We start from the raw sequence: 25,098 nt of genomic DNA, 5'->3' as shown, positions 1-25,098 counted from the left end.
GTTCAATGTTACCATGCCGGAAGTTGGCATGCTTCTGTTAGAAGCATCTGAAAATGCTTCTCTTTGTTACCAGTTTTTTATTAATTTACCTTAGAGAGGGAGGTGCAAAGTGCAAAAGTGCTACTGAAATATAGCACGTTCTTGTATTCACACGGATAACACTAGTCTTGATTTTCAGAATGATTGAAGTTGTAATAGGATCCAGGCAGTATGTTAGGAGCTTAAATCAAGTGTTGAGTGACTCGTGTGAGATCACAAACTATGGAGCTGTTCTTTCTTGCCTATTGATAGGAACTTAGCATTGTCACATGGCTTCTGTACTTTTAACTCCACCTATTTATCTAGGACTTAAAATAACTAAAGAAAGATAGAACCATGGTCTGGAGAGTTGTTGAAGATGCCTGTGTATTCTTCTTAGTGAATTTTAATTGTGCATTTTTGTATGTGATTTACAGACAGATGCCAGTGTCAAGGCCATATTTTCTAAAGTGATGGTTATTACAAGTAAGTGTTTTAAATCTTTTATAAAATTTAAGTTAATTAGAGGTTTTAAATAATTTAAATTATTTTAATTTTACATTATAATAATCAAGGAAATTATTAGTGTTTTTGCTTGCTATACAATAGACAACTCACTTTCTTTTTTCCCTGATTTTCAGCTATTCTTTGTACTATCCAGATTTTTAAATTTTCTTTACTACATAAGGAAAGCTTGAGAAAGAATTTTTTTTTGTTGTTGTTGTTGTTTTTTCTTTTTGAGACAGGGTTTCTCTGTGCCTATCTCTGCCTCCCAAGTGCTGGGACTAAAGGCGTGCGCCACCACTGCCTGGCGTTTTGTTTTGTTTTGTTTTGTTTTGTTTTTCAAGACAGGATTTCTCTGTGTAGCCCTGGCTGTCCTGGAACTCACTCTGTAGACCAGGCTGGCCTCGAACTCAGAAATCCACCTGCCTCTGTCTCCCGAGAAAGAATTTAAGTATGTGTGTTATTTTTGAGAATGAAGTTGTTACACAAGCTTAGCTGTGAACATTGAGTGTCCATTGTTGTTCCCTTCACTGATGTTAGCCTCTGGCCTTAGTTGCTTTCCCCCTCACCTGGTCACTGTACGCAGCTTGTTGACAGGAGAACTGGGCGCACCTGGTGGAGTAGGTGTATCTCACTTCACTTGGCGATAAAGAAGAGTTGTAGGCCAAGCTAAACATTGTAGCTGCTTCAGAGCAAACACCAAGATACTGAAGAGAACAGTAACTTAGTGATTGTCACTTGGCACTCTTGTGAATTCTACTTTGAAGAGACCATTCAGAACTAAGCTGCCACTGAGACTCAGATAGTAGAGCCGTCTCAGCCAACCCTTCCTGGAAGGTCTCTAGCTGCTAGTCTGGTTCTCTGCAGTTGGCTGTGGATCCTATTCTCTTAAGGACCCCATTCTCGGTGGTTATTTTTTTTTTTTCTTCAATATTCACTTTTCTTCTAGAAAATACAATCTTTTCTAGATTCCAGAGATGCTAGTATCTTGCAGGGGTTACTAGTGTAGAGAAAAGAATTCCTATGCATTTATAAAATGCTGAATTAATTTTTTTGGTGGTGTTCTCTCTTTTCCTTCTTCCATATCACCATCCTTTATATCATTTTCCTAAACAACAGGCCTTAATATGATGTGTATTCCAGTAAAGGGGTTCTTAAATTATTTATAAACACTCTTAAGTCCTCAATACTGTTAAATTCCAGTGAATTATTTGGAATCTTTGGAACATAATTTATAAAGTTCTACACTAGAACTTTTAACAGCTTGTTCCCAATACTTTTCTGCTTAAATTTTACTTTTAAAGAATTATTATGTAGATATTCATTTTTTATAAGTCCTCATGTTTCTTTATTTTTGAGACAGACTCTCACTGTATAGCCCTGGTCATACTGCAGACCAGGGTGGCCTTGAACTCAGAGATCCACCTGCCATTGGCTTCCAAGTGTAGGCCACCAAACGAGGCCTCTCTTTTTTTTAATGCTAGTTTTTTTTCCTGTATATAGAGACTTGAAAGGGCCATACAGCAAGTATTTTGTATGATTAGTATAGGACAGTATTCTTACTACAGGCAGTGATCATTTTTGCTGAGACTTAAGGACTGCTCAGAGACTTGTAAATTTTCTATGTTACATTTAAGATAGTTATAATTTCTTTTATTAGTTATTAACTAATAAAAGAGACTTGTAAATTTTCTATGTTACATTTAAGATAGTTATAATTTCTTTTATTAGTCCAGTTTTTTTTCTGAGCAATTAAATTGCTAGGAAAACCAGAACCAGTTAAGATCACCATTTTCTTAGCTCCTTTAAGAGCTGTGATGCACAAAGTAGAGGAATGCTGTGGTGAATTCTGCAGAGTGATCCTTTCTTGCCAATAATGACTTACGTAGTAGGCACTACTACTGGGATGATGTGCTCAGTGCCTTTCAGTACCACATGCTGCATGTCCATGTGGGTAATCTGGGATGATTGTAACAGTGCACAAGGAGGCATAGGGGAATGTAATAAACTGACTCTCCTAGGGACTTCTCCAGGAAAGTGTGAGCAGCGTCTAAGGAACAGGATGTTGCTTAGGCTGCCACTTGGTGTCTTCAGATGATGTCAGGAACTCTTTAGAAAGGCTCGACCTGTATTTCCTGTGGACATCTCTTAACCCTGATGCTTTTTCCTATTTTCTCCGAAGCGGATTTCTCTTACAGAAAGTATTGATGGTGCTTCCCAATTTGTTAAACTAATTTGTAGATAAGGATTATTAATTAGAAATACAAAATGGGATGTATTTTTTTTATCAGTTTGAGAAATTATGAAACTTTATTTTATTTTAAGGAAATTTGCCAGATCCTGGTAAGGCCCAGGACTTCATGAAGAAATTCACACAAGTGTTGGAAGATGATGAGAAAATACGGAAACAGCTGGAAGCCCTTGTTAGTCCCACATGCTCCTGCAAGCAGGCTGAAGGCTGTGTGGTAAGGGGACAGCAGGGAGAGCGCGTGTGTGGACATGCATAGAACTCTTTCAGTACATCTACCTTGTTTTTTACATTATTTCAACTTACGAAATGTTAAGTAACAATTCAGATAAATTATAATACTTTTGCAGAGAGAGTTGCATTCAATTTCCTTTCAAAATGAAATTATCCTATATGAAGAACTTTACACATTTCCTTTCCATTAGTTTTTTATAGTGTTAAATTCCATAGCATGCCATTCATTCATACTCTATAGCTTGGTGAGTACTAACATTCACGGGTCATTCTCACAACTCCTCCCTGTCTTCTTTCTTTTGAAGTGGGGTCTTGCTGCCTACACTGGGCTTGAGCTAAACTCCTGATGTACTTTCCTATGGAGCTGACATTATAGTTTCATACCCATGCTTCTGGCTTTTCTGTGCAACACTTTCATAACTGACTGTTTTTACAAGCTTTTGATTTCTACAGATTATTAGATTAATTACTTGGGTTAATGGTGCAGTTTTAATGCCTTTAACATGTATTTCTCAGTCATAATCCTGTCCACTGATTGTTAGAGACAAAACCCAAGTAAAAACAAACAAAGCATAGTTCGATATGAATTATTTGTTTACTTGCTTACTTTCTGACCACTTTTTTCCTTAAGTTTTTTAACCCTTTATACTTCTTTTGTGAATTGAATGTTTAAAATCTGCCTATTTTTATAGAATATTTTTTTATCTTGCAATTAGTTGGTTTGTAACATGTCATTGTTAAGTTGCCAATAATTTTCTGTTAGCTTTTGTTTGTGATGTTCTTTTTTATATCATGATTTCAACTTTTACCTCGCTATAGATAAAATATTTGCCTCTTGAGTATTGCTTTGGGGGCCTTGATCATAAAATTCCAATCCATTGCCAGTTGCAAAGGTTAGTGTTAATTTTCAGCTTGGTCTATAAGATAGTCTCTGAACATATCTGTGAGGAGTTATCTGATTGTATTAATTGAGGTAGGAAGACCTACCCACCTGTGGGCAGCACCATTCCCTAGGCAGGGCATCCTGAACTGTAATGTACATGGAGAAAGAGCCAAGCTACTATGCATGTGTTCATTGTTCTCAGTTCCTGATTATGGTGTGATATGACTAGCTCCCTCAAGCTCAGCTGTGTCCTCTCTGATGTGACTGATTTGGGAACTGTTAGCCCAAATAAATCTCCCTCCCTTAGTTGCTTTCATCAGGGTATTTTATAATAACAACAGGAAAGACACTAAGATATATTAGAAATGTTTATGTTAGTGTTTTTTTTTTTTTTTTTTTTTTTTTTTTTAAACCCATCTATCTCTTGAGATACATTTTAGAAAAAAGATGAGTCTTGGGTCTTTCCCAGGTGCGCTGAATGGGAATCTTCAGAATGAGGTCTAGGAATTTGGTTTCTTAACAGTTTCTTTGGTAACATTGCTTGCTGAAGTTTGTCTTTCTGATTCTGGTTTTACTCTTATATTTGTATTCTTTTGAATTATTTTTTGATGTATGACATGAGATCAGAGTCTAACCTTGTTTTTACTCAAAATAGTTGTTGAGATTTTTTTCTATATTGCATAATACGCATCTTGTTTTCTTGGAATGTTAATGATGTACATCATATTTACTTGGAATGTAGTCAGTTCTTAATCTAGTTTTTGTTTTTTTAAAGCTTAGCTATAGAGTTGTATTTTTTAGTATTAGAATTACAGAATGTTATAGGTTCTTAATATTTTAAGATAATGATATGTTTAAATATATTTTTATAATAATTTACTTATCTGCATTTCAGCGTGAAATAACTAAGAAGTTGGGCAACCCTAAACAGCCTACAAATCCTTTCTTGGAAATGATCAAGTTTCTCTTGGAGAGGATAGCTCCTGTACACATAGATACTGAATCCATCAGGTATTTGTACTTAAGAATCTCAAACTTCCTCAGTGTTTCCAATCATGCACAATCACAGTCATGTCAATCCCAAGTCACCAAGTCAGCTGCTTCTCTGTATTTATATGTGCAGTCATCTATACTCTATATTTGTGTGTGTAACTTGTATTCATTCATATTCAGTTGGCTAGCTTTTCCTCTTTCTCACTTTGCTTTCACTTTATTACTTCAGAAAGCTCAAAAGGCTATCTCTGGGTGGTACTGTTTTATCTAAGAAGAAAGCATAGCTAAGGTTTTGCTTTTATAGAAATGTGAGATAGAGTATTGTAGGCATAGAAGTTACATGCCAGAGTCACTGGATAGGGATACAGGGGATGTTTTGAAGGTGACTTGTATCTGTTACAGTACAGTATAAAGAGGTGCGAGTGCTGTGTGCCTGGGATTTGATGTGGACTGCTATTAACACTGAGCTTTGGGCTCTGGTTTGCTCTTTATCTTTTGGGAACCACGGATTGAGGTACTGAGTGGAGGAGAGAGGAGAGAGGAGAGAGATTACTTAAGGCTTTGTTGTGGTGGCCTATGAATAGATGCTAGTAGGATGGGAACAACATACGAAGACCATACTTGAGGAAAGTGTAAAAAGAGTACCCCTAGAAGGAATTGGAATACAGGTTTCAAGTCCACATAATGAATCCTGATATCTTGAAGAGAATAAAAGGGTCTTCTCTGCCCCGCCCCCTTTTTTGAAGTAGATAACATACAATTATTCTTTGGACATGGCAAGAAATTTTTTTACTTTTTTTTCCTTCCTTTCCTTCCTTCCCTTCCTTTCTTTCCTTTACTTTCTCTCCTTTCTGTATGTCTTGTATTTGTTTGGATAAGTTCTTGGTGGCCCAGGTTGTCCTTGAACTCACAAAATTATGAGAATTGACTGCTATGCTGAAATTGAATAGAGAACAAAAATTAATATGAGCAGATATGAAAACCTTTTTACAATATGGAAATTAGAGAGAAGTAAGAAGAGCAGGTTGTTTCAGATTTCTACAACTTAAAAATTGTGAACGTTTTCACAAGTAAAAGGTATATGCTGTGAGCTGGCAGACTGAGGACCAAGAACAGCCCTTTGGTTTCAGGAACTTATAGTCATCCAGAAGGTATATGATGAGAACATAAAGACGGCCAAAAGTAGCAGTTTCTACTTATAATAATGCTTGGAGGATTTTGATATTTCTCTTGGTGACTTTATGGAATGGGAACCCCCTTACAGGTTTAGAACAGTGGCAGGTGTTAAATTAGACTCAGGAAGTGGCTGCAGAGTCTTCAGAGAGATGCTATATTAGTCCCCTTAGGCAGGCTGTCTGGACAGCGCCTTTCCGTCTCTGCATTTTATAGATGGGTGGATGGTGATACCTTTAAGGTTTTTTGGTTTTTTGTTTTTATTACAACTGATAAACATTTAAATACAGAGAAAAACTTCACCAAACAGTTCTTGGTTAATTATATTTCTTTGGGGGAATTCTTTTATTTTTCTATGGCTACCTCAGAGGAATATTTTTTGTTTTTTGTTAATTGATTACAAGAATGATGAGGCTCTAATCCTAATGTTTTAGTCTAGGTCTATTAATAAATAGTAAATTACATAATTGTTTTTGGGGTTTGATTTCTTTTGGACTTTAGTATATTGAGTAATTCTGTTTTCTACATTTCCATCTGTAATTGGTCTGGAGTTTAATGGAGGTGTAGGATTCTTCTGTTTTTATTGTATATGATAGTTGGTTTAATTAATCATTTATTGAAGAAGTTGATCCATTTTTTTGAAGTGTTTCCACATTGTTGGACAAATTCTTGTATGTTTTGCATGGACCCATGTAGATTTTCCTGAGGTTTTCCTGCCAGATTTGCCTTACAGAGGAAGCCTTTGCTCCTCCTCGAATTGGTCTTCCAGATGGGCAGAGTGTACATGGGTTCAGACTTTCTGTTCCCCAAGGACATGAGGATTCTGTCAGCAACTTGTATTCTTAGATATCTTATGTACTGTGGCTTCTCAATGTAAATACCCTCTGTGCTTTTTAGCTGACTTTTGCTGATAGAGAAAATCACTTGTTCTGAGAGCTTTGCTTTGACACATCACCTCACTGATTATTTTTATTATTATTTTTGGGTTAATTTCTTTGGGTAACATACAAAGTGCGTTTTATTACATATGATATATTTGTCATTTGTTCCTCACTGAATACTGAAGCAGATTTAAAAGTAGTGTGCCAATGTTTTGTTTTTCTGGCTGATGCCTCCCTTGAGGCTGTGTGTCTGATTAGCTCATGTTCCTCAGCTACATTCTGTGTCTGTCATTCTGTCTCTGACTTTCTCTGTAGTTGTTTTTAGATGATACTGTTTTTTTTTTTTTTATTTACATTTAAGATGCCATTCCCTTTCCACATTTCCCCTCCCTAGAACACCCCTGTCCCATGCCCCCCTTTCCTTTTTGCTTTTATACGATTTTTTTAAAATGTTAATCAAAGGATTTATAAGTTTGGTAATGCTCAATCAGAAGCGTAACCCAATACCCAACCTAGATATAAAAACTATCTTTGACTGGTGGAGACATGTGAACATCTGCCTCCATGCCCCCTCTCTCTTTCTCTCTCTCATCACCTAGCTTCTCCTCTTCATCTTCTCTCCTTGTTCCATCTCTTCCTCTCAGTACTCCTTCCCACTTAGCTCCTCCTACATATCACTCTTCCTGTTAAAGTAGAACTTTTCTCTCAAAATACAATTAGAGCATACTTATTCCTAATTGTACCAGTGAGGTACAAGATAGTCCTAATACCCAGTCCATCATTCTGTTGACTAACCAGAACCTCTGTCATCTCTTCTAACTAAAACACTTACTTTTGATCCTGGCTTTTTGGCTTTAGAATGAATGTCAGCTGAAAACCATCTACTCAGATCTTTTCTCTCAAAGTAAATAGCCAGGATTGGTTATGAGACTATAGGTCTTCAACCCCATCAGAAATCCAGAATGACTGAGTTAACTGAAGTTATGGGAAGCACTAAGCATAGCTTCTAAAACTTAGCCAATTTATAGAGACCACTGAACACCTGAAAAGCCCCTATACTACCGAACGTTGGAACATCAAATCTTCAGCCTTCTGGCCCAGAATCATCTGACAGACCTTAGTGATGCAGAATTATTAAGGGCTGATTACTCTGTCTAGGCAGATATAATCAGTTGACTATTCTGCATGTGTGTCCTTTTCTGGACAGTAATTTGTCTGTAGATGGAGAGAGGCAATTCTTGCCTAGTGGCTGTCACCGCACAACTGGAGTATCTCCAAAGATGCTCAATTTCTTCTTAGAATCCATGACAGGAAGCTGTCAGGAGCAGACAGATCTCTAATCAAAATGAACATTAATATATAAATATTTGTAGCATCAGTTCTATGGACTTCTGATGTTTTGAAAACCAACTATCCATGTAAGGTAACCTGGACTGTTGTCTGTTCACTCCTCTCAGCTATTTCTAAATAAAATATGGAAAACAGCCTAACAATAAACTCAAAACCATGAATTTGCTATAGTCCCTTAACTCATAGGTTAACCGTCCCAAATCAGTTAAAAAAGTTAAAAAAGGGCTGGGTCTAGGCCTTGTATTCCTAAATGTGTTATACAGGCACAATGCCCATGTGAGTATCAATATTCATCTCATTTTTATATTAATAAGAGGCTCATACCAATGAAAACCTTACATTTGAAATCAAAGTAAATTTTGTACCATTTAAGAAATTATAACTTCATCTTGATAATAATTATACTGATTTCTACCAATAGGTTATGGCTATGCAATAAGTCCTAGCTAATCCCCCCTGTTCCAACAAAACCACTACTTGTCCCTAGAAAGACAGACCATTATTAACCACATTAGTCCCCAAGCTCAGGGAATAGGGGCGCTGACTCTTCTTTAACTTCTTCAAGCTGATTAAGGGCGTTGAGATTTTAGAAGAGGGGTGGGGGGAAGAGTAAGTTGATAAGCCTCTGATGCTGTGTCTTCACTGAATCCAGATGGAATTCCAGGATATCGGAGGTTTGGGCAGGTCTGCTCAGTATGCTTGATGAGTAGATACACCAAGGCTGTGTATTCTGCAATATACAATTCTCAGAACAAGTTTTAATATCAATAAAAAAAAAAAAAATTCCCACCCCCAGGGGCCTGACATTTTTTTTAAAGATGCTGGTTCTGACGACTTTTTTTTTTTGCTTGTTAAAATTGGTTGTAGTATTTACGTTTCAGATTTTATCCCCTTACCCTACTTCCTCCCACCACCCAGAAACCTCCTATCCCATCCCCCTCCTCATGCTTCTATGAGGCAGTGACCGCACCTACCCCCCCAAACTATCCTCTCCCCGCCTTCACATCCCCCCCCCACTGTGTGTTCTTTTTTTTTTTTTTTTTTTTAATGGGACCAAGAAACTCCTCTCCCACCTATGTCCCACAAGGCCATCCTCTCCTACATATACCTCTGGAGTCTTGGGTCCCTCCCTATGTGTTCCCAGGCTGGTGGTTTAGACCCTGGGGGGCTCTGGTTGTTTGGTATTGTTGCTTTCCACCTGGGGTCACTAACCCTTTCTGCTCCTTCAGTCCTCTCACTAAGTTCTCCATTGGGAAACCCCTGATCATATCAGTGGTTAACTGTGAGCATCGTCCTCTGAGTGTGTTAGTCTTTGGCAGACCTCTAAGGAGACAGCTATATCATGTGCCTCACATTATGCACTTCCAGCCATCCACAACAGTGTTTAGCTTAGGTGGCTGTACATGGGGTGAATACCCAGGTGGAAAGGTCTCCTGATGGCCCCTCCTTCAGTTTCTGTTCCATGTTTTGTTTCCCTATTTGCTCCCTTGAGCATTTTTGTTTCTCGTTCTAAGTAGAACTGAGGCATCCCCTCTTGGTCTTCCTTCTTCATGAGCTTCATGTGGTCTGTGGGTTGAGTCTTCCCTAATCCAAGCTTTTGGGCTAACATTCGTGGAGATATGTTTGTGTAACTCTCTTCTTTTGGGGTTTTTGGAAGATTACTTTCTTGCTTTTTCTAGGTTGTAGTTTCCCTCCTTGTGTTGGAGTTTTCCACCAATTATTCTTTGAAGTGCTGGATTTGTGTTGAGATACTGTGTAAATTTGGATTTGTCATGGAATATTATATGTTACTTTGCCTTTTTCCCTTACTGCTTTTAGTATTTTTTCTTTGTTTTGTACATTTGGTGTTTTGACTATTATATGGGGGGAAGTATCTCTTTTCTGGTCTAAACTATTTGGAGTTCTGTAGGCTTCTTGTATATTTATGGACATCTCTTTCTTTAGGTTAGGGAAGTTTTCCTCTATAATTTTGTTGAGGATATTTACTGGTCCTTTTAGTTGGGAGTCTTCCCCCTCATCTATACCTATTATCCTTAGGTTTGGCCTTCTCATTGTGTCTTGGATTTCTTGTATATTTTGGGTTAGTAGCTTTTTGTATTTTGCATTTTCTTTGACAGTTGTGTCAATGTTTTCCATGGTATCTTCTGCACATGAGATTCTCTCTTCCATCTCTTGTATTCTGTTGGTGATACTTGTGTCTATGACTCCTGATCTTTTTTTTAGGTTTTCTATCTCCAGGGTATTGTCCCTTTGTGATTTCTTTATTGTTTCTACTTCCATTTTTAGATCCTGCATGGTTCTGTTTAATTCCTTTTCCCGTTTGGTTGCATTTTCTTGCAATTCCTTAAGGGATTTTTGTGTTTCCTCTTTAAGGGTTTCTATCTGTCTACCAGTGCTCTCCTTAAGTTCTTTGAGAGTGTTATTTATGTCTTTCTTAAAGCCCTCTATCATCATCATGAGAAGTGATTTTAATTCTGAATCCTGCTTTTCTGGTGTTCAGAGCTTGCTCTGATGGGGGAGCTGGGTTCTGATGGTGCCATGTAACTTTGGTTTCTGTTGCTTACATTCTTGCTCTTGCCTTTTGCCATCTGGTTAACTCTAGTGCTGCCTGTACTTTCTGTCTCTGACTGAAGCCTGCCTTTCCAGTTATCTAGCTTGTGTCTGATCTCCTAGGGGTCCAGATGTCTCTGTGATCTTTTCCAGCTGCACTGATTACAGTGGTACCTCTAGGATGCCTCAGGATATGGTGCCTCCAACGTAGTAGTCCAGCTATGTGTCTGCTGTTCTGGGTGCAGTGTCTCCTCTAGAATATCTCAGGATATGTTGTCTGACGCTCTGAGTTTAGTTGTTCCTCTGTAGCTCTGGGTTGAGTGGTCTCAGGTGGAATCCGGGGTCCACACAACAGCAGACCTGGCAGAGGTCTGATCCAGGCCTCAGATCTGAGAACTAGTTTCTAAGACACTGTCCAAGTTAGAGCGCCTGGGATCCCCGCTTCCTCTGGGTTCTTGGAGGTTGGGGACAGAGCTGCCACCCAAGATCTGCTCAGTGCTCTGGCCCAGACAGGAAGGAACCAGTGTTCCGGGACGGGAGTGACTTCCTGGGTCCTTTTGGTTCCCAGTTACTCCCTGTTTAGGGCGGGCCCTGCTGTCTGCTTACCTAAGATACTGCCTGAGTTAGAGCGCCTGGGATCCCCGCTTCCTCTGGGTTCTTGGAGGTTGGGGGCAGAGCTGCCACCCAAGCTCTGCTCAGTGCTCTGGCCCAGACCAGAAGGGGTAGATGATTCTGTTAATATGTGTGTGTTTACTTACTTGTGGCTGTCCTACTATTATTATAAAAGAAAACAAAAGTTAAAATTTTTAATCTTGCTACTTTATAGAAGAATTGTGAAATTGTTGGCAATATGATTCAGGTTGGAGATTTTTATTTGGGTAATTAGAAGTATGAAACTAGGGAAAAGTCATTTTTATGGAAACCTAAAAGAGAAAACTTACTTAGGAAAACAATATGTAAATGAAAATATTTTAGAGAAATAAACTTTTTTTAGTGTGGACATGATTGTATAAGTGTATGTATTTAGAGTGGTGCATCTATAGGGTGGAGGTCAGTGTTGCGGGATATATTTAAAATAGTGGCACCCGATCTGTCTTGTGAATGGGGTGCCATGTTCCCTGCTAGTCAAGGCCTGTGGCCACGAGCTGCCTGCCGGCTTAAGCTGCCAGAGACACTGGCCCTGTGAGATGCCAGCGTGGGAGATGACTGCCAATCTTCTAAGCTGTCTCCACAATGTTTGGCTGAGCCTAGACTATCCTGCCATCCACACGGGCTCCGTAGGAAATGGGACTCTAATGCTTAAATATTAATCAAAGGCTTTATATGTTTGGGAATGCTCAATAACAATATGCCCATACAATTAGAGGTGTTTCCCAATTAGCTATCCTAAATATAAGTTGTTACCCAGGACTGCTCTCCACACCTGCATGGCTCTTCATCCTCTTACATCTCTGCTGTCCTAGCTCCTCCTCTTCCTTCTCTTCCTTCTCCTCTTCCTCTTCTTACTCCTCCCACCTTAGCTCCTCCTACAGGTCAGGACCACATACAGGATTGGGTCTTTCCTACCTTGTGTGTCCTGTGAATCATGATCAAGTAACCAGGCTGGGTGGCAAGGGCTAGTCAACCTGAACTATCTTGCCAGCTAAAAATAGACTTTATATGTAAGAAAATTTTAAATTCTTGTTGAAGAGACAGATATATTTTATTCCATTGTTGATACTAAATTTGAGTATAAAGTATTTTTGAAGAAACAACTCTACTAAATATTTTAAGGAACATTGCACAAACTTTTATTTTGGTGTGCTTTATATCCATACTGTTACGTTGTTACTTGATGCTTGTAAAAAGAACAAGTGTGCATTGGTGTAAATGATTGCTTTAAGTTGGTATCAGTGCAGTACTAATGTTTGTTTATAGCAAGATCAGCATTTTTCTAAAACTGAAAACCATTGCTAGTTTTCTTATGGTCTCTTTTACAAGGTTTTGTTGTGTGTGTTACAATTTTAGCAGCAGGTCGGTGATTTCTGCCTTGGATTTTTATCTGACACAGAGTATTGTGTAGTAAATAGTTTTAGAATGCTAGGCCTTCCACTGAAAAGACACTATTAAAGGAACAGATGGCAGTCAGAAAGAGCAAATCAGGTAGCACTTGGGTTTCATTTGAATGGGTAAAGGAAGAGAACATACTTTGAAAAGATATTTTGCTGTTACTTGTTTTATAATAATGTTTGGAAAACAACCATACAGAAATATTGTACACTGTGTAACTACTTAATATTTAGGTACTTTCCTCAGATACTGCTAATGTATTATACTTGGAAGAAATAACACTTTTGTTTTCTCATCATCCTTTAGTGCTCTTATCAAGCAAGTGAATAAGTCAATAGATGGAACAGCAGATGATGAAGATGAGGGCGTTCCAACTGATCAAGCTATCAGGGCAGGCCTTGAGCTGCTCAAGGTAAATACTTGTCTAAACTTAAGTGTCTGAGTAGACAACCAGATTCTTATGTTTGTTTTTAAAGGCCTCACTGTAGCTCTGACTGGTCTGAAACTTGATATCAAGGTACAGATCTGCTAGGCTTGCTTTCTAGATTCTGACATTGGGGGCTTGTACCACTTATTTCTAAGATTTGCTTCTCAAAGTTGTATAACCTAATGAGAAGGTATCTTTGTTTAAAAAAATAATCAAATGGAAATTTCTTCATGTTTCAGTTTTAAGTTCTGTTATCAAACTTAATGTTAGAGGGCTATACCGAGGACTCATTAGTGACGACAGAGGGTGCCTTTCAAAGTGAGCCTTTTGATGACTGCATGTATGTCACCACATTGTTGACAGTGTAGCAGTTATAACAGTATTTAGAAGACTTTCATTCATAAACACAGTTTTTAAATTTCATTTTAATGAGTTTTATTTAGTTAAAATGCCATTTTATCTAGCTTACAAACACACTGATTGTTCTATTTTGCTTTGGTTTTGGTTGTTAAAGATAAGCATTTCTTAGTGATAACATTTTGAAGAGCTGTTATTGTTACGGTCTGAGAGATTGGGATATTAGTTGCCTCTGAGCACTTCTTCCCATGTAGTAGAAGTGTTAACTTGTGATCAACCTTCTGTACATTAATAATTTCGGATTTCATTAATTGTTTATTGTTTGTATACCTTCTTATAACTCAATCTTTTCTTTAAAATTTTGATTTGAATGAACTTTTAATTTTCTTTGCTTTTTAATATTTGAGGAATAAAATTATTATACTTAGGTTATAAACTGTGGTATCATAGTTAATACTATAGACAAATAAGTAGAATGTTATTTGGTCAGGTTTTGTCACTTTGTCAAGGTACCTAAGAAAGTAAATTGAGGGAAGAAGGACTTATCCTGGCTCATGATTCTCAGACCTTTGTCCAGAGTCACTTGGTTCCATTTGTCTCTGGGCCTGAGGTGAGGTATGTTTACTTTATAGCAGTTGAGAAACACAGAGGGAAAAATAGGTCTAGGGTTTCTTCCCCATGTATACTCTTCCAAAAATATATACCCTTCCAAGGCACCCCTTAGCTGTGAATTCATAAGTGGATTAGTCCTTTGGGGAAGTTAGAATCCTCATACTCTAATTAGTCTTTATATGCCAATCATCTTATGACCAGACAGGAGCCTCTGGGGGACATACTTTTAGATTGAACTATACTATTTCACCTTGGCGCCTAAAGCTCGTTCATCTCATATTGCAGAACATGTTTTCCATTTCATTGGACCTTCAAGGTTTTGGCAGTTCCATTGTTTTCAAACAATTAAACTTCAAAATCTTTGAGAATCAAGGAACATCTTTTCTGAGAGTACTTGTGGAAAGTCAAAAACAAATTGCATGCATTTGATGTGGACAAGGTATACTTGTCTGTTCCAAAAGGGAGGAATGGGTGTATAGAAAAGAGGGGTGGGTCTGAAGCAAGGTCAGATTCTAACAAGGGAAGCATTGGATCCTGTAACTCAGTCCAGCATCTGCAGCACACAGTGTGAGTGAGCTTCAAAGGGCACAGGCAGCCCTGCCCCTATACCCTTCCTTCCTAAAGGACTTAGAATCATTCTTAGAGGCTAGTTCTCTGCACTGCCTAGAATTTTCCTTAGCAGACATTTTGTGGACTGGCATGTCCACCTCTCTAGGGTCTTCACTACAGCCCTGAGTTCACTCTTAGAGCTGCATATCACTCTGCCAAGGATGTCAACAGGGAGTATGATCCTAGTTTGAAGTCTGCATGGAAGTTTCCATGACTCACAATAGTTGCATTTTGCATGCCTGAAAAGCTAGCATTAGATGGAAGATGCTAAAGTTTCTCACCAAATCAATTAGGCGCTGGACACAGTTGACTGTGTCTGCAGCAGTCATGCTGGGAAGTGATTTCTGGGCAAATGACTACTTGTCCAAGCAGGGCATGTTAGAATCCTCCTGCTAACAACTGCCTTTCAGGTGGTTTTATGTTGCGGTAACTCTCTCGCCCATTGGTAGTCCATAGAAGAAAAGACACAAGTCAATAAGTATCAAATGAATGCTGCATGCCTAGATTGGGCAGATTTACCATTAAACTACACTATTCCCCGGCTATAAGAGCTCTTAACAACTTGCAGTTTCCTAGGTCAAGGCCTTCTTCGTCTTCTCTTTCTCCACCAACTGCCCTCTGCTTTGACCAACTGCCAACTCCGCCGCTTCTCCATCTGATGGCTCCCTGGTCTTCCTCTTTTCCTGCCTCTGGCTCCTCCCACTCCTCTTCTACTGCCCAATCACTGGCTGTAGCCTTTATTTAACAAATTTGATTGGACAGAAGGTTTACAAGATTCACTCCTTCTTCTCAGCCCCTCCCAGGAGTAGAGTTACCATGACAACAAGAGGCTAGGGCTATCCACCACATTTCCCCCTTTTTGTCCAATAATAAAAAAATTTTTTTTTTCTTTTCACATATTAATTGAACACTAACTATATTACCATGTTGTGATTGTTAAAGTACAAGATAAACCTAACACCCAGTCCATCATTTTTGTTAACTAAATAGAACCTTTGCCATCTCTCTCAATTAAAAAACTTAGTTCTGAACCTGGCTTATGTCCTGTCTTCAAAATGAATAGCATCTGAAAACCATCCTCTCAAAGTAAATAGCCTGGGTTGGCTGTGAGATTATAAATCTTCAACCCCATCAGAAATCCAGAATGACTCAGTTAAATAAAGATATGGGAAGCACAAAGCGTGGCTTCTAAACTCAATGAATTTAAATAGACCACTGAACATCTAGACAGTTCCTTATTTCAAAACGTTGGAGCATCTGGTCTTCAGTCTTCTGGCCCAGGAATCATCTGACAGACCTAGTAATGCAGAATTACTAAGGGCTGATTACTCTGTCTTGGCAGATATAATCAGTCGACTATTCTGCAAGTGTGTTTCTTTTTTGCACACTATTTCGTCTGTAGATGAAAAGAGGCAATTCTTGCCTAGTGGCTGTCGTACCACAACTGGTGTAACTCCAAAGATGCTCAATTTCTTCTTAGAATCCAAGACTGGGAAGCTGTCAGGATCAGATAGGTCTCCAATAAAATAAATGTTTATATAAGAATGTTTGTAATGTCAATTCTATGGATTTCTGACGTTTTTGAAAATCAACTATGTAAGTCAATCTGAACAGTTGTCTGTTAATTCCTTTCCACTAATTTTTTTTTTTTTTTTGATTAAAAAGGACTGGGTCTAAGCCTTGTATTTCTAAATAAGATATATAGGTACAATGCCTACATGAGAGTAATATATTAATCCCACTTTTGTATTAATAAGAAACTTATGCCAGTGAAAACCCTAAATTTGTATAAAATAAATTCCATATCAATGTAAGAGATTATAATTTCAACCTTGTAACTATCATAAAGATTTCTTACCAATGTAAGATATACCTTTTTTTTTTTTTTAAACTGGGTCTAAGCTTTGTATTTCTGTATGAGTTATACAGGCACAATGCCTATATAAGAGTAAAATATTAATCCCACTTAATTCCTGAGATTTAGCTCTCTAATTCCCTTCCTGTCTGAAGCTACATTTGTAAAGTATTCCTTAAATTACAACACATGTATAATTTACAAAGTAACCAGAACCGTCCACCCCAACATAAGGAACTGGGGCGATGATCTCCTTTTGTCTGCTTCCAGTTGAATTGGGGTGAAGAATTCCCATCTGGGGGCCCAAAGGGAAACAGGAAAATTGGCTTAGTCAAAGTAGAGTTAGCTGGCATCATTTGCCTTGAAGTCACTGTGTACTGAGAAAGTTCATAGCAAAGCTGACACCATAACTATTACAGTCAGAAAGACAGGACAGGCAAGCTAGCTGTTCTGGAAAAGTTCTGGAAGCAAGTCCTTAAAAGAAGGAAATGGTCGAAAAGAATGGTCGAAGCAGAGGGCAGTGGGTGGAGAGAGAGAAGACGAAGAAGGCCTTGACCTAGGAAACTGCAAGTTGTTAAGAACTCTTATAGCCGGGGAATAGTGTAGTTTAATGGTAAATCTGCCCAATCTAGGCATGCAGCATTCATTTGATACTTATTGACTTGTGTCTTTTCTTCTATGGACTACCAATGAGCGAGAGATTTACCGCAACAGTTTTATACTCTCATATTCTTGAATCTGTGCCCTCATGACATCTTTCCTACTGTCCTGAAGCAGAGTATTTGGCTTCTTTTTGCTGATCTCTTCAGTAACCACTTACTCTTTAACCCAGCTTTCTTTATAGACAAACTGCAAATTTTACATTCTTTATTCTGTCTCTTTGTTCCTTACTCTTCCTATAATGCTGACTAAAAGCAGCCAGTAATCTTCATGCTATATTCCAAATGTCAAAGTATCTTGATATTTTCCATACCAGTTCATCACTTTTAAATATAGCCTCACACACATTCCCAGGGCACCAACAAAACAGAGGCAAGTTGCTAGACTTGACACAGCTGCCTTTCTCTAGGGAAGTTCCCAGTAGAACCCTGGTCAAACCTATAGTCCTTTCTATTGCTATCAGCCTTCTGGGTTTTTTCCCCCAAGCCCCACTGGAACCTTTTTCTACCTGTCTTTCCCAGTTTCTCTATAAACCAGCTTCAAAGGTTTCATTTTCTTTTTTAGCCAGCCTGTCGTCATCGTGATAAAATACCTGAGAAAAAACAGAGACTTAGTTGGCTCATAGGTGTAGAGATTTTTACCCTACTTGTCAGTTGTCTTTATCGTCTGCCCACGATGTGGCAGAAATCCTAGACGGTGCACACTGTAGGCTGTAACTGCTTATCTTACGGTGGCCAGGGGTCAGAGACAGAGTAAAAGAGTTATGTCCTTCATAGGCATGCCTCTGGTTACCTACATTCTATATTCAAACCATTTGAAACTATAAACCATATTTACTCAGATATTGAGTATTCAAAAATGCTTTATTAGTTTCCTGAGTGATTTTTATCTTTGCCATCATATATCATATATTTCCCAGAAATTTTTATTTATTTTAACGGAACCTTTAGCTTTCTTATTTGCATTTTTGTTAATAAAGTTATTTATTCTGATTATTTACAAATCTTTGAAATAAGAATATATATATATACATATATATACACATATATAATTTTTATGCTGTTTGGTATTTTTTACATTTTGTATTCAAAATTTCACTATCCTACACTATTAATCCTGTAGTGGGTCTTAGAAGATGGCTCAGTGGGTGAAGTGCTTGCTTTATAAGCATGAGGACCTGAGTTTGGATCCCCAGTGTAAGAGGGACAGAGGCAGACAGGTCCTGGGGACTTGTTTGCCAGCTCCACTAGCTGAAACTGTGAGCTTCAGACTAGGTGGGAGACCACATTTGGAAAGAGAAAAGGTGAAGAGTTAGAGAGAAAGATACCCAGAGTGACCTCCGACCACCACATACTCACAGACAGACAAGCACACTCACATATTTCATACACACTCATACAACCAAAGGTTTTTTTTAAATTTAAATATGACCTATTATTGTGAACGAATATACCAAGAATTGTTTGATGTGATTTTCTCCTACTAGGTATGTGTTTTTCTTGGGATTAATAATTTTCTATTACCTGTTTTTTATTTGTTTGTCTTTTGAGACCAAGTCTTACTGTGTAGACCAGGTTTGCCGCAGACTCATAGTGATCTACCTGTTTCCTGAGTGTTGCGATCAGAGTTGTGCACCACTAGACCTAGCTCTATGCAGCTTTTTTGTTTACTTTGTTTTTGAGGCGGTCTCATGTAGCCTAGGGTGGCCTCACTTTGTAGGTAGTTGAGGAAAACCCTGACTTCCTAATCCATGTATGTCTACTCCTTGATGATGGGATTAAAAGCATGTACCACCAATTTCAGATCTTTGCAGTGTGGGGATCAAATACAGGGCCGTGCGTGTGCTCAGAATGCACTCTCCTAAGCTGAGCTGTATGCTGTTGCCTACTGAAAGTCTATTAGGATCTGTGTCAAGGTTCTTAAAAATGCTGGCCTTCTCTTGCTTTGCTTGGTGATTTCTTCTACTGCTTTTACCATGTTGATTTGGTTATTGTACTTTTAGTACCTTTATGACCTGGTAGTACACATTTCCTAATTTTTTTTAAAAGCTAACCTGGTCTCTTTTAATGTTATTGGGGGGGGGGGGTAAACTTCCTGTATATTCCCCTTTCTCCTACCCTTATGCCCTACCCCTTAAAAAAATAATCATCAAAGTTCAAATTATTTTGACTAGAAATATATTAGCCTTCCATACAGGAACATAAGCATAGTTAACCCTAAATTGATTTTTGACTAGTACTATTTCTAGTATGTTCTTTACATGTATATTACAAACAAGAAAAGAAAGATTTTACAGGCAATGTTTCTGAACCCTCTGTAGGTGCTGTCTTTTACACACCCTATCTCATTTCACTCTGCCGAGACATTTGAATCCCTTCTGGCTTGTCTGAAGATGGATGATGAAAAGGTGGCAGAAGCTGCCCTACAAATTTTCAAAAACACAGGAAGCAAAATTGAAGAGGATTTCCCTCACATCAGATCGTGAGTTTGGCTTTTTCTGATAATTATTTTGGATATACTGTTTCTAGAGAATTTTAGTTAATTCTTTATAATTGAGTAGACTTTTCTTTGTTTTGAGAAAACATTGGTTGTTATTTTAGGTGTCTAAGATAGAAGACAACTATGGTACATCTTTCTGATGCTTCAGTATTGCTTAAAAACTTAAAAGCCATTTCATTATAAAGTAGTTCTGGTGTACAGTAGCACAGGATGGACACTTTACATGGATCTAAGGCATATTGAGAAATGTCAGAGGTATTAATTGCATGTGTGTGTGTGTGTGTGTGTGTGTGTGTGTGTGTGTGTGTACACGTGTGTTCTTTCGAGCACATCTATGCAACTTCACCTGGGCAGGTCACAGGACAGCTCTCAGTAGAGTTGCTGTCTTTCCTAGTGGCTTCCGTGAGAATTGAACTCAGATCATTTCATGTCCACATTAAGTGCTTTTATCTACTAGGTAAAATAAATAAATCTAAAAAGCAGACACCTACCAGAATTTTATAACATTAGTCTGTTTTGTAAGAATACGAAACACTATTGTTTAGAACTTTTTGTTAACTTTTTTAAGTGAGTATTTTTTGTTTGTTTGTTTGTTTGTTTGGTTTGGTTTGGTTTTTTGAGATAGGGTTTCTCTGTGTAGCCCTGGCTGTCCTGGAACTCACTCTGTAGACCAGGCTGGCCTCAAACTCAGAAATCCGCCTGCCTCTGCCTCCCAAGTGCTGGGATTAAAGGCGTGCGCCACCACCGCCCGGCAGTATGTATATTTTTTAATGGGATGATTCTCTTGCTACTCAAATCAGATCAGAGAGCAGAATGGCTGGACACACGGACACTATATACTATATTGTATGTTCACCTGATAGGCTATCTCAGTCAAACTGTCTGCATTACCCAACAGAATGTTATTTAATCTAAGTGAGAAATCTCACATTCAGACAAGCAAATGGTTCTAGGTCGTAACTAGCAAGAGGTGAATCTGTGATTTGAATTTAGACTTAATTACAATATCAAATATTTATGGAACTATATCCCTTTAGGCAAAGTTTCTATTTTTTTCCTTATTTCTTTTGCTTATTTAGTTTTGTAGTTAGCATGCAAGATAATGGGCCTCCTTATACACTTACACACACACACACACACACACACACACGTATGATATGTATTTGTCTCCTTTTACTTTACTTATATTTGCCCCTTTCATAAAATATAATCAGATTTTTGTGTGTGTACGTGGAACTCTGGTTGGACATCTTGGCTACTGTGCTGCAGTACCATGGATTTGCAGATACTTTGAGATCCTTAGTGTCCTTGCTGGTGTATATCCAGGAGTGGTACAACAGGATCACTTCGTTTTTTAAAACTTCATTCTGTTTTTTGTTGAAACTGCTTACTGATTCCTGTAGCAGCCCTTCCATCCACATGGCCATCAGCCATGCATAAGGTTCTATTTCTCAGCTGTCCCTGACAGCACTAATTTCTTGCATTTACTTTGCATTTTTCTGATGGCTAAGGGAGTTGAGCACTTTCCCAAGTGTGTTTGTCTTATTTTGGTAAATATCTATTTCATTAATTTGTCTATTATTGGTGGACTTGGGACATGTGTATCTCGGTTTGTTTGGTGTTGGGATACTTTATAATTTCAAGATACTAATTTCCTGTCAGATAGAGAGCTGTTAAAAGTTTCTATTCTGAATACTATCACTGTTATTATTTTTGTTGTTGTTGTGCATTAGGTTCTGAATTTTGTGCAGTCCCATTTGTTGATTCTTGGGATTATTTCCTGAGCTATTGATGTTATTTTCAGAAAATCCTGGCTCAAGCCTCTATCCTGAAGCTTCCTGCTAGAATTTTCAGAGTCTTCCATTAAGGTCTTTGATCCACATTTGTTCAGAGTGAGACTATTTCCTACCTGCTGAGGAGATCCAGGTTTTCCCGTGCCATTTGCTGCAGAGGCTGACCTTTCTCAGTGTATGCTTTTGTCACCATCAAGATGAAGGGGCTTGTCTTTTTAAACACTCTGGCTAAGTTTGGCTTCACATTTGCTTTATTAATTATCTGAATAGCGGCAGTGCCAGCCTGATTGTAGCTGCTTCTGCTTGGTAAGTGACTCGGGTCTGTGAGCGAGTGTCACTGAAGCATGTTTCCGAGATCTGGAGCTAGCTGGCTCTTGTTTATTCATCGTCCAGTCAGCTAGTCTGTCTTCTCATTGGAGAGTTAACAGAATTTGCATTTAGTAAGTGGACGAGGTTTGCTAATTCCTAAAAACTATTGAATATTTTTTCTAGTTGGTTGGATTATTGTATATTGTTTTATCTCTTCCCTGCTAGTATCTGGTTGTTTTGAGGGCTTACATTTTGAGTGTGATAGATTCCTTCCCAGGTCTTCTCTCTTCACTCTCTCCATCTTTTTCTCACATGAAACTGGTTTCCTCTGCTCTCTTGGATTCATTCTCTCTCTCTCTCTCTCTCTCTCTCTCTCTCTCTCTCTCTCTCTCTTCCTCCCTCCCTCCCTCCCTCCCTCCCTCCCTCCCTCCCTCCCTCCCTCCCTGCAGTGTTATTGAGATTTTTCCTTGGAACATGAACATTTGTCTACCTCAGATAGGGCATCAATGATGGGGGGGTGGTGGGGGTGGTGGGGAGGATTTCACCCAAGTTTAACCTGGTAAGCCATTGAGTTTATTGGGGTTATCTATAACCCTGTGGGTGAGAGGTTATTTACAGAAGCTCCAGTGATTCAAAGGCCATTGCTTCACCAAAGCCAGCATGGGAGACAGCTGATAAACATTACATGCCTGGAGCTTCCTGCCCCACTGGGGATCCCCCCCCCACCCCCCATGTTCTTTGCTTTTACAGTCCTGTGGAGGCTCTCAGGAGTGCAAATCTTCAGACTTTATGGAGCCTGGGAAACTTGATTAGCATCTTGATCCTTATAAATTTCCTAAGTCATAGGAGCCCCTAATCTCCTTTCCTCTCCAGGAAAAGGATTCAGTTCTGGGAAAATTGCAACACTACAGCTGGGGTGGGGGGTGGGGGGGAGACAGGGTGTTGCTTTACTTCATGCTGGTTTTGGAATGTCATTATGTCCTGGTCAATTCTGAAAGATAAATTTGCTGGATCTAGGACTCTGGTTAGCAATAAAATATATGCTTTCCTGACTGTTAGGGATTTCGTGGGGCAGTCTGGTTTGCTCTTGTGGGTTGGTGTTTGTCTCCTATAACAGTAAATAAGAATCTTTGTTTTACACTTCTGTGTCTTGACTATGATGTGTCCTCAAGAGTTTCTCTGCTCATGTCGATTTGCCATTGTAAATACCTCTTTGTGCTGAGATGCCATTTTGTTAGGTTTGGAAAGTTTTCTACAATTTTATTGAATAGATTCTTTAGGCCTTTACTTTTTTATTGACCTCTCCTGCATGGGTTCTTAAGTTTGGCCATATCTCCATGTTCTTGGAAGTTGTTATTAGATTTCACAGTGGGACAAGTGAGGTGTCCATTAACATATCAAAGTGGACCTGACCCCCAGGTTCTCCTTGCATCCCTCATTCCCTGCCTGTTACAGAGTCCTCCTGGCTGCTGTAGCCCTCCTTCTACCTTGAACTCTCCAGCCTAGGGAGCTGGGCTGCTGCTCTTCCGCTGTATAAACCACCCTTTTTGGTTACTGGCCCTCTTTGTACCTTTGGCCTCCTGGCTGCTGCACCTTGTTTTGCTCTTGGCCCTCTCTTTTCCCTTCCCTCTTCTCTTCACATGGCCCAGCTCAGTCTGGTCATGTTCTTTTCCTTTTTATCTCTTTTTTCCATTCAGTTGTCAGGATCATTTCTTTACTTTTTCTCCTTTTAATGTTTAGATGTAGTATTTTCCTCGTGAAATTCTTTGATCTCTGTGGTCTAGTCTAGTGTGAATTCTTCTGTTTTGTTTTTTTTTATTTGATTCCTGAGCTTTTTGTTTCCTATATTTCTAAACCTTTCCCTCCTGCCCAGAATTCCAATTTTCTTTCTGTCTTTCTCTTCACTTTTCACCTCTGCTGCTGGCTCTCTTTTCCAGGCCCTGCACTGATTGATTAACTGCATTCACCAGTGTCTATCCTCTTTAAAGTTATTGATAACCTCTACAGATAAACTTAGAAATTCTTCTATCTTAATATCCTTGAATTAAGTGGAGGGATTATAATCTTTTTGCAGATGCTTGGCTTTTTTTTTGTGCTGTGCTGTGTGTGTGTGTGTGTGTGTGTGTGTGTGTGTGTATTCTGAGTTATGAGTGACACGTCTATTGTTTTGGCTCTCTTGTAATCTGTGGATCCACTTGGTGAGCAGCTTTTTCTTGAAAGCTCACTCCCTAAAGAGGACACAGCAGACTGCTGTCACAGCAACTACACCAAGCTAAACAAGATACAGAAAGATTTGAAATGATATGCCATCCGTGACATAAAATTGAAAATGACACAATTGATATAAAATGTGCAATGGGTTAAAATCATTTAAGCAAACATAGATTAGCAAATGATTGGTTTTAAGGAAGCAGCCGGGAAAGGGAGAGATTAGAAGAGAAGTAGAGGTAACTGAAAGAAAAAACGCCAAATATGGTGGTACATGCCTTTCATCATAGCACTTGGGAGGCAGAAGCCAGTGGTTTCTGAATTTGAAGTTAATCTGATCTACCCTAGCAAGTTCTAGGACATCCAGGGCTAGGTAGGAAGACCCTTCCTGCACAGGTTCAAGCTAGATTCCACCCCTAACCAAGAAGCTATCTGTAATTGATACCTGTTGCAAAGAAAGGAAATAAGTTTAAAAAAAACTAAAATTTTATTTTTAAGAATAATAAGCTAAAGCCAAATAGTACTAAGAGTACAGGGCGGGGGAGTAGAAATACACATGGAAAAGGAAGAAGACATTACTGACAGTGGAAAACTGGGAACAAGTGTGGGTAAATGTCAGAAAGGGAAAAATAGAAAGTCAAAAAGCCCTTTAAAATATGGAATAAAATACCATTAACAGTATAGTAAAATAAGAAACATAGAGGGGAAAATTCCCTCAAGTCTGCTGGAATGTCTTCTACTACACAGTTAGGGGATGTCTGCCAGAGCCATCCTAACTGTAGTCATTTTCCTTTGTATAGTAGGGTCGCCTGCTGGCCACACTTAGTTTATAGTCTGTGCACTGAGTGCATTATCCCAGTTCACTGAGACTGGAGTCTTTAATTTT

At 38.7% G+C, this 25,098-nt stretch overlaps 1 protein-coding gene across 1 annotated transcript in view; it reads left to right on the top strand.

Annotated features, from left to right (window-relative positions):
* Pds5b (PDS5 cohesin associated factor B) overlaps positions 1-25,098 on the top strand; it is a 135,477-nt gene that overhangs the window by 79,610 nt on the left and 30,769 nt on the right. Inside the window, 5 exon segments of the mRNA XM_076923832.1 lie at positions 456-504; positions 2,848-2,987; positions 4,783-4,898; positions 13,190-13,295; positions 19,724-19,884. Coding sequence (XP_076779947.1) covers positions 456-504; positions 2,848-2,987; positions 4,783-4,898; positions 13,190-13,295; positions 19,724-19,884 — 572 coding nt within the window.

Source organism: Arvicanthis niloticus, chromosome 24, assembly GCF_011762505.2.
Source record: "Arvicanthis niloticus isolate mArvNil1 chromosome 24, mArvNil1.pat.X, whole genome shotgun sequence".
In the NCBI taxonomy this organism is placed as follows: Eukaryota; Metazoa; Chordata; class Mammalia; order Rodentia; family Muridae; genus Arvicanthis; species Arvicanthis niloticus.
The sequence above is the reverse complement of the archived record's forward strand: the minus strand, read 5'-3'. Positions and strand labels throughout refer to the sequence as shown.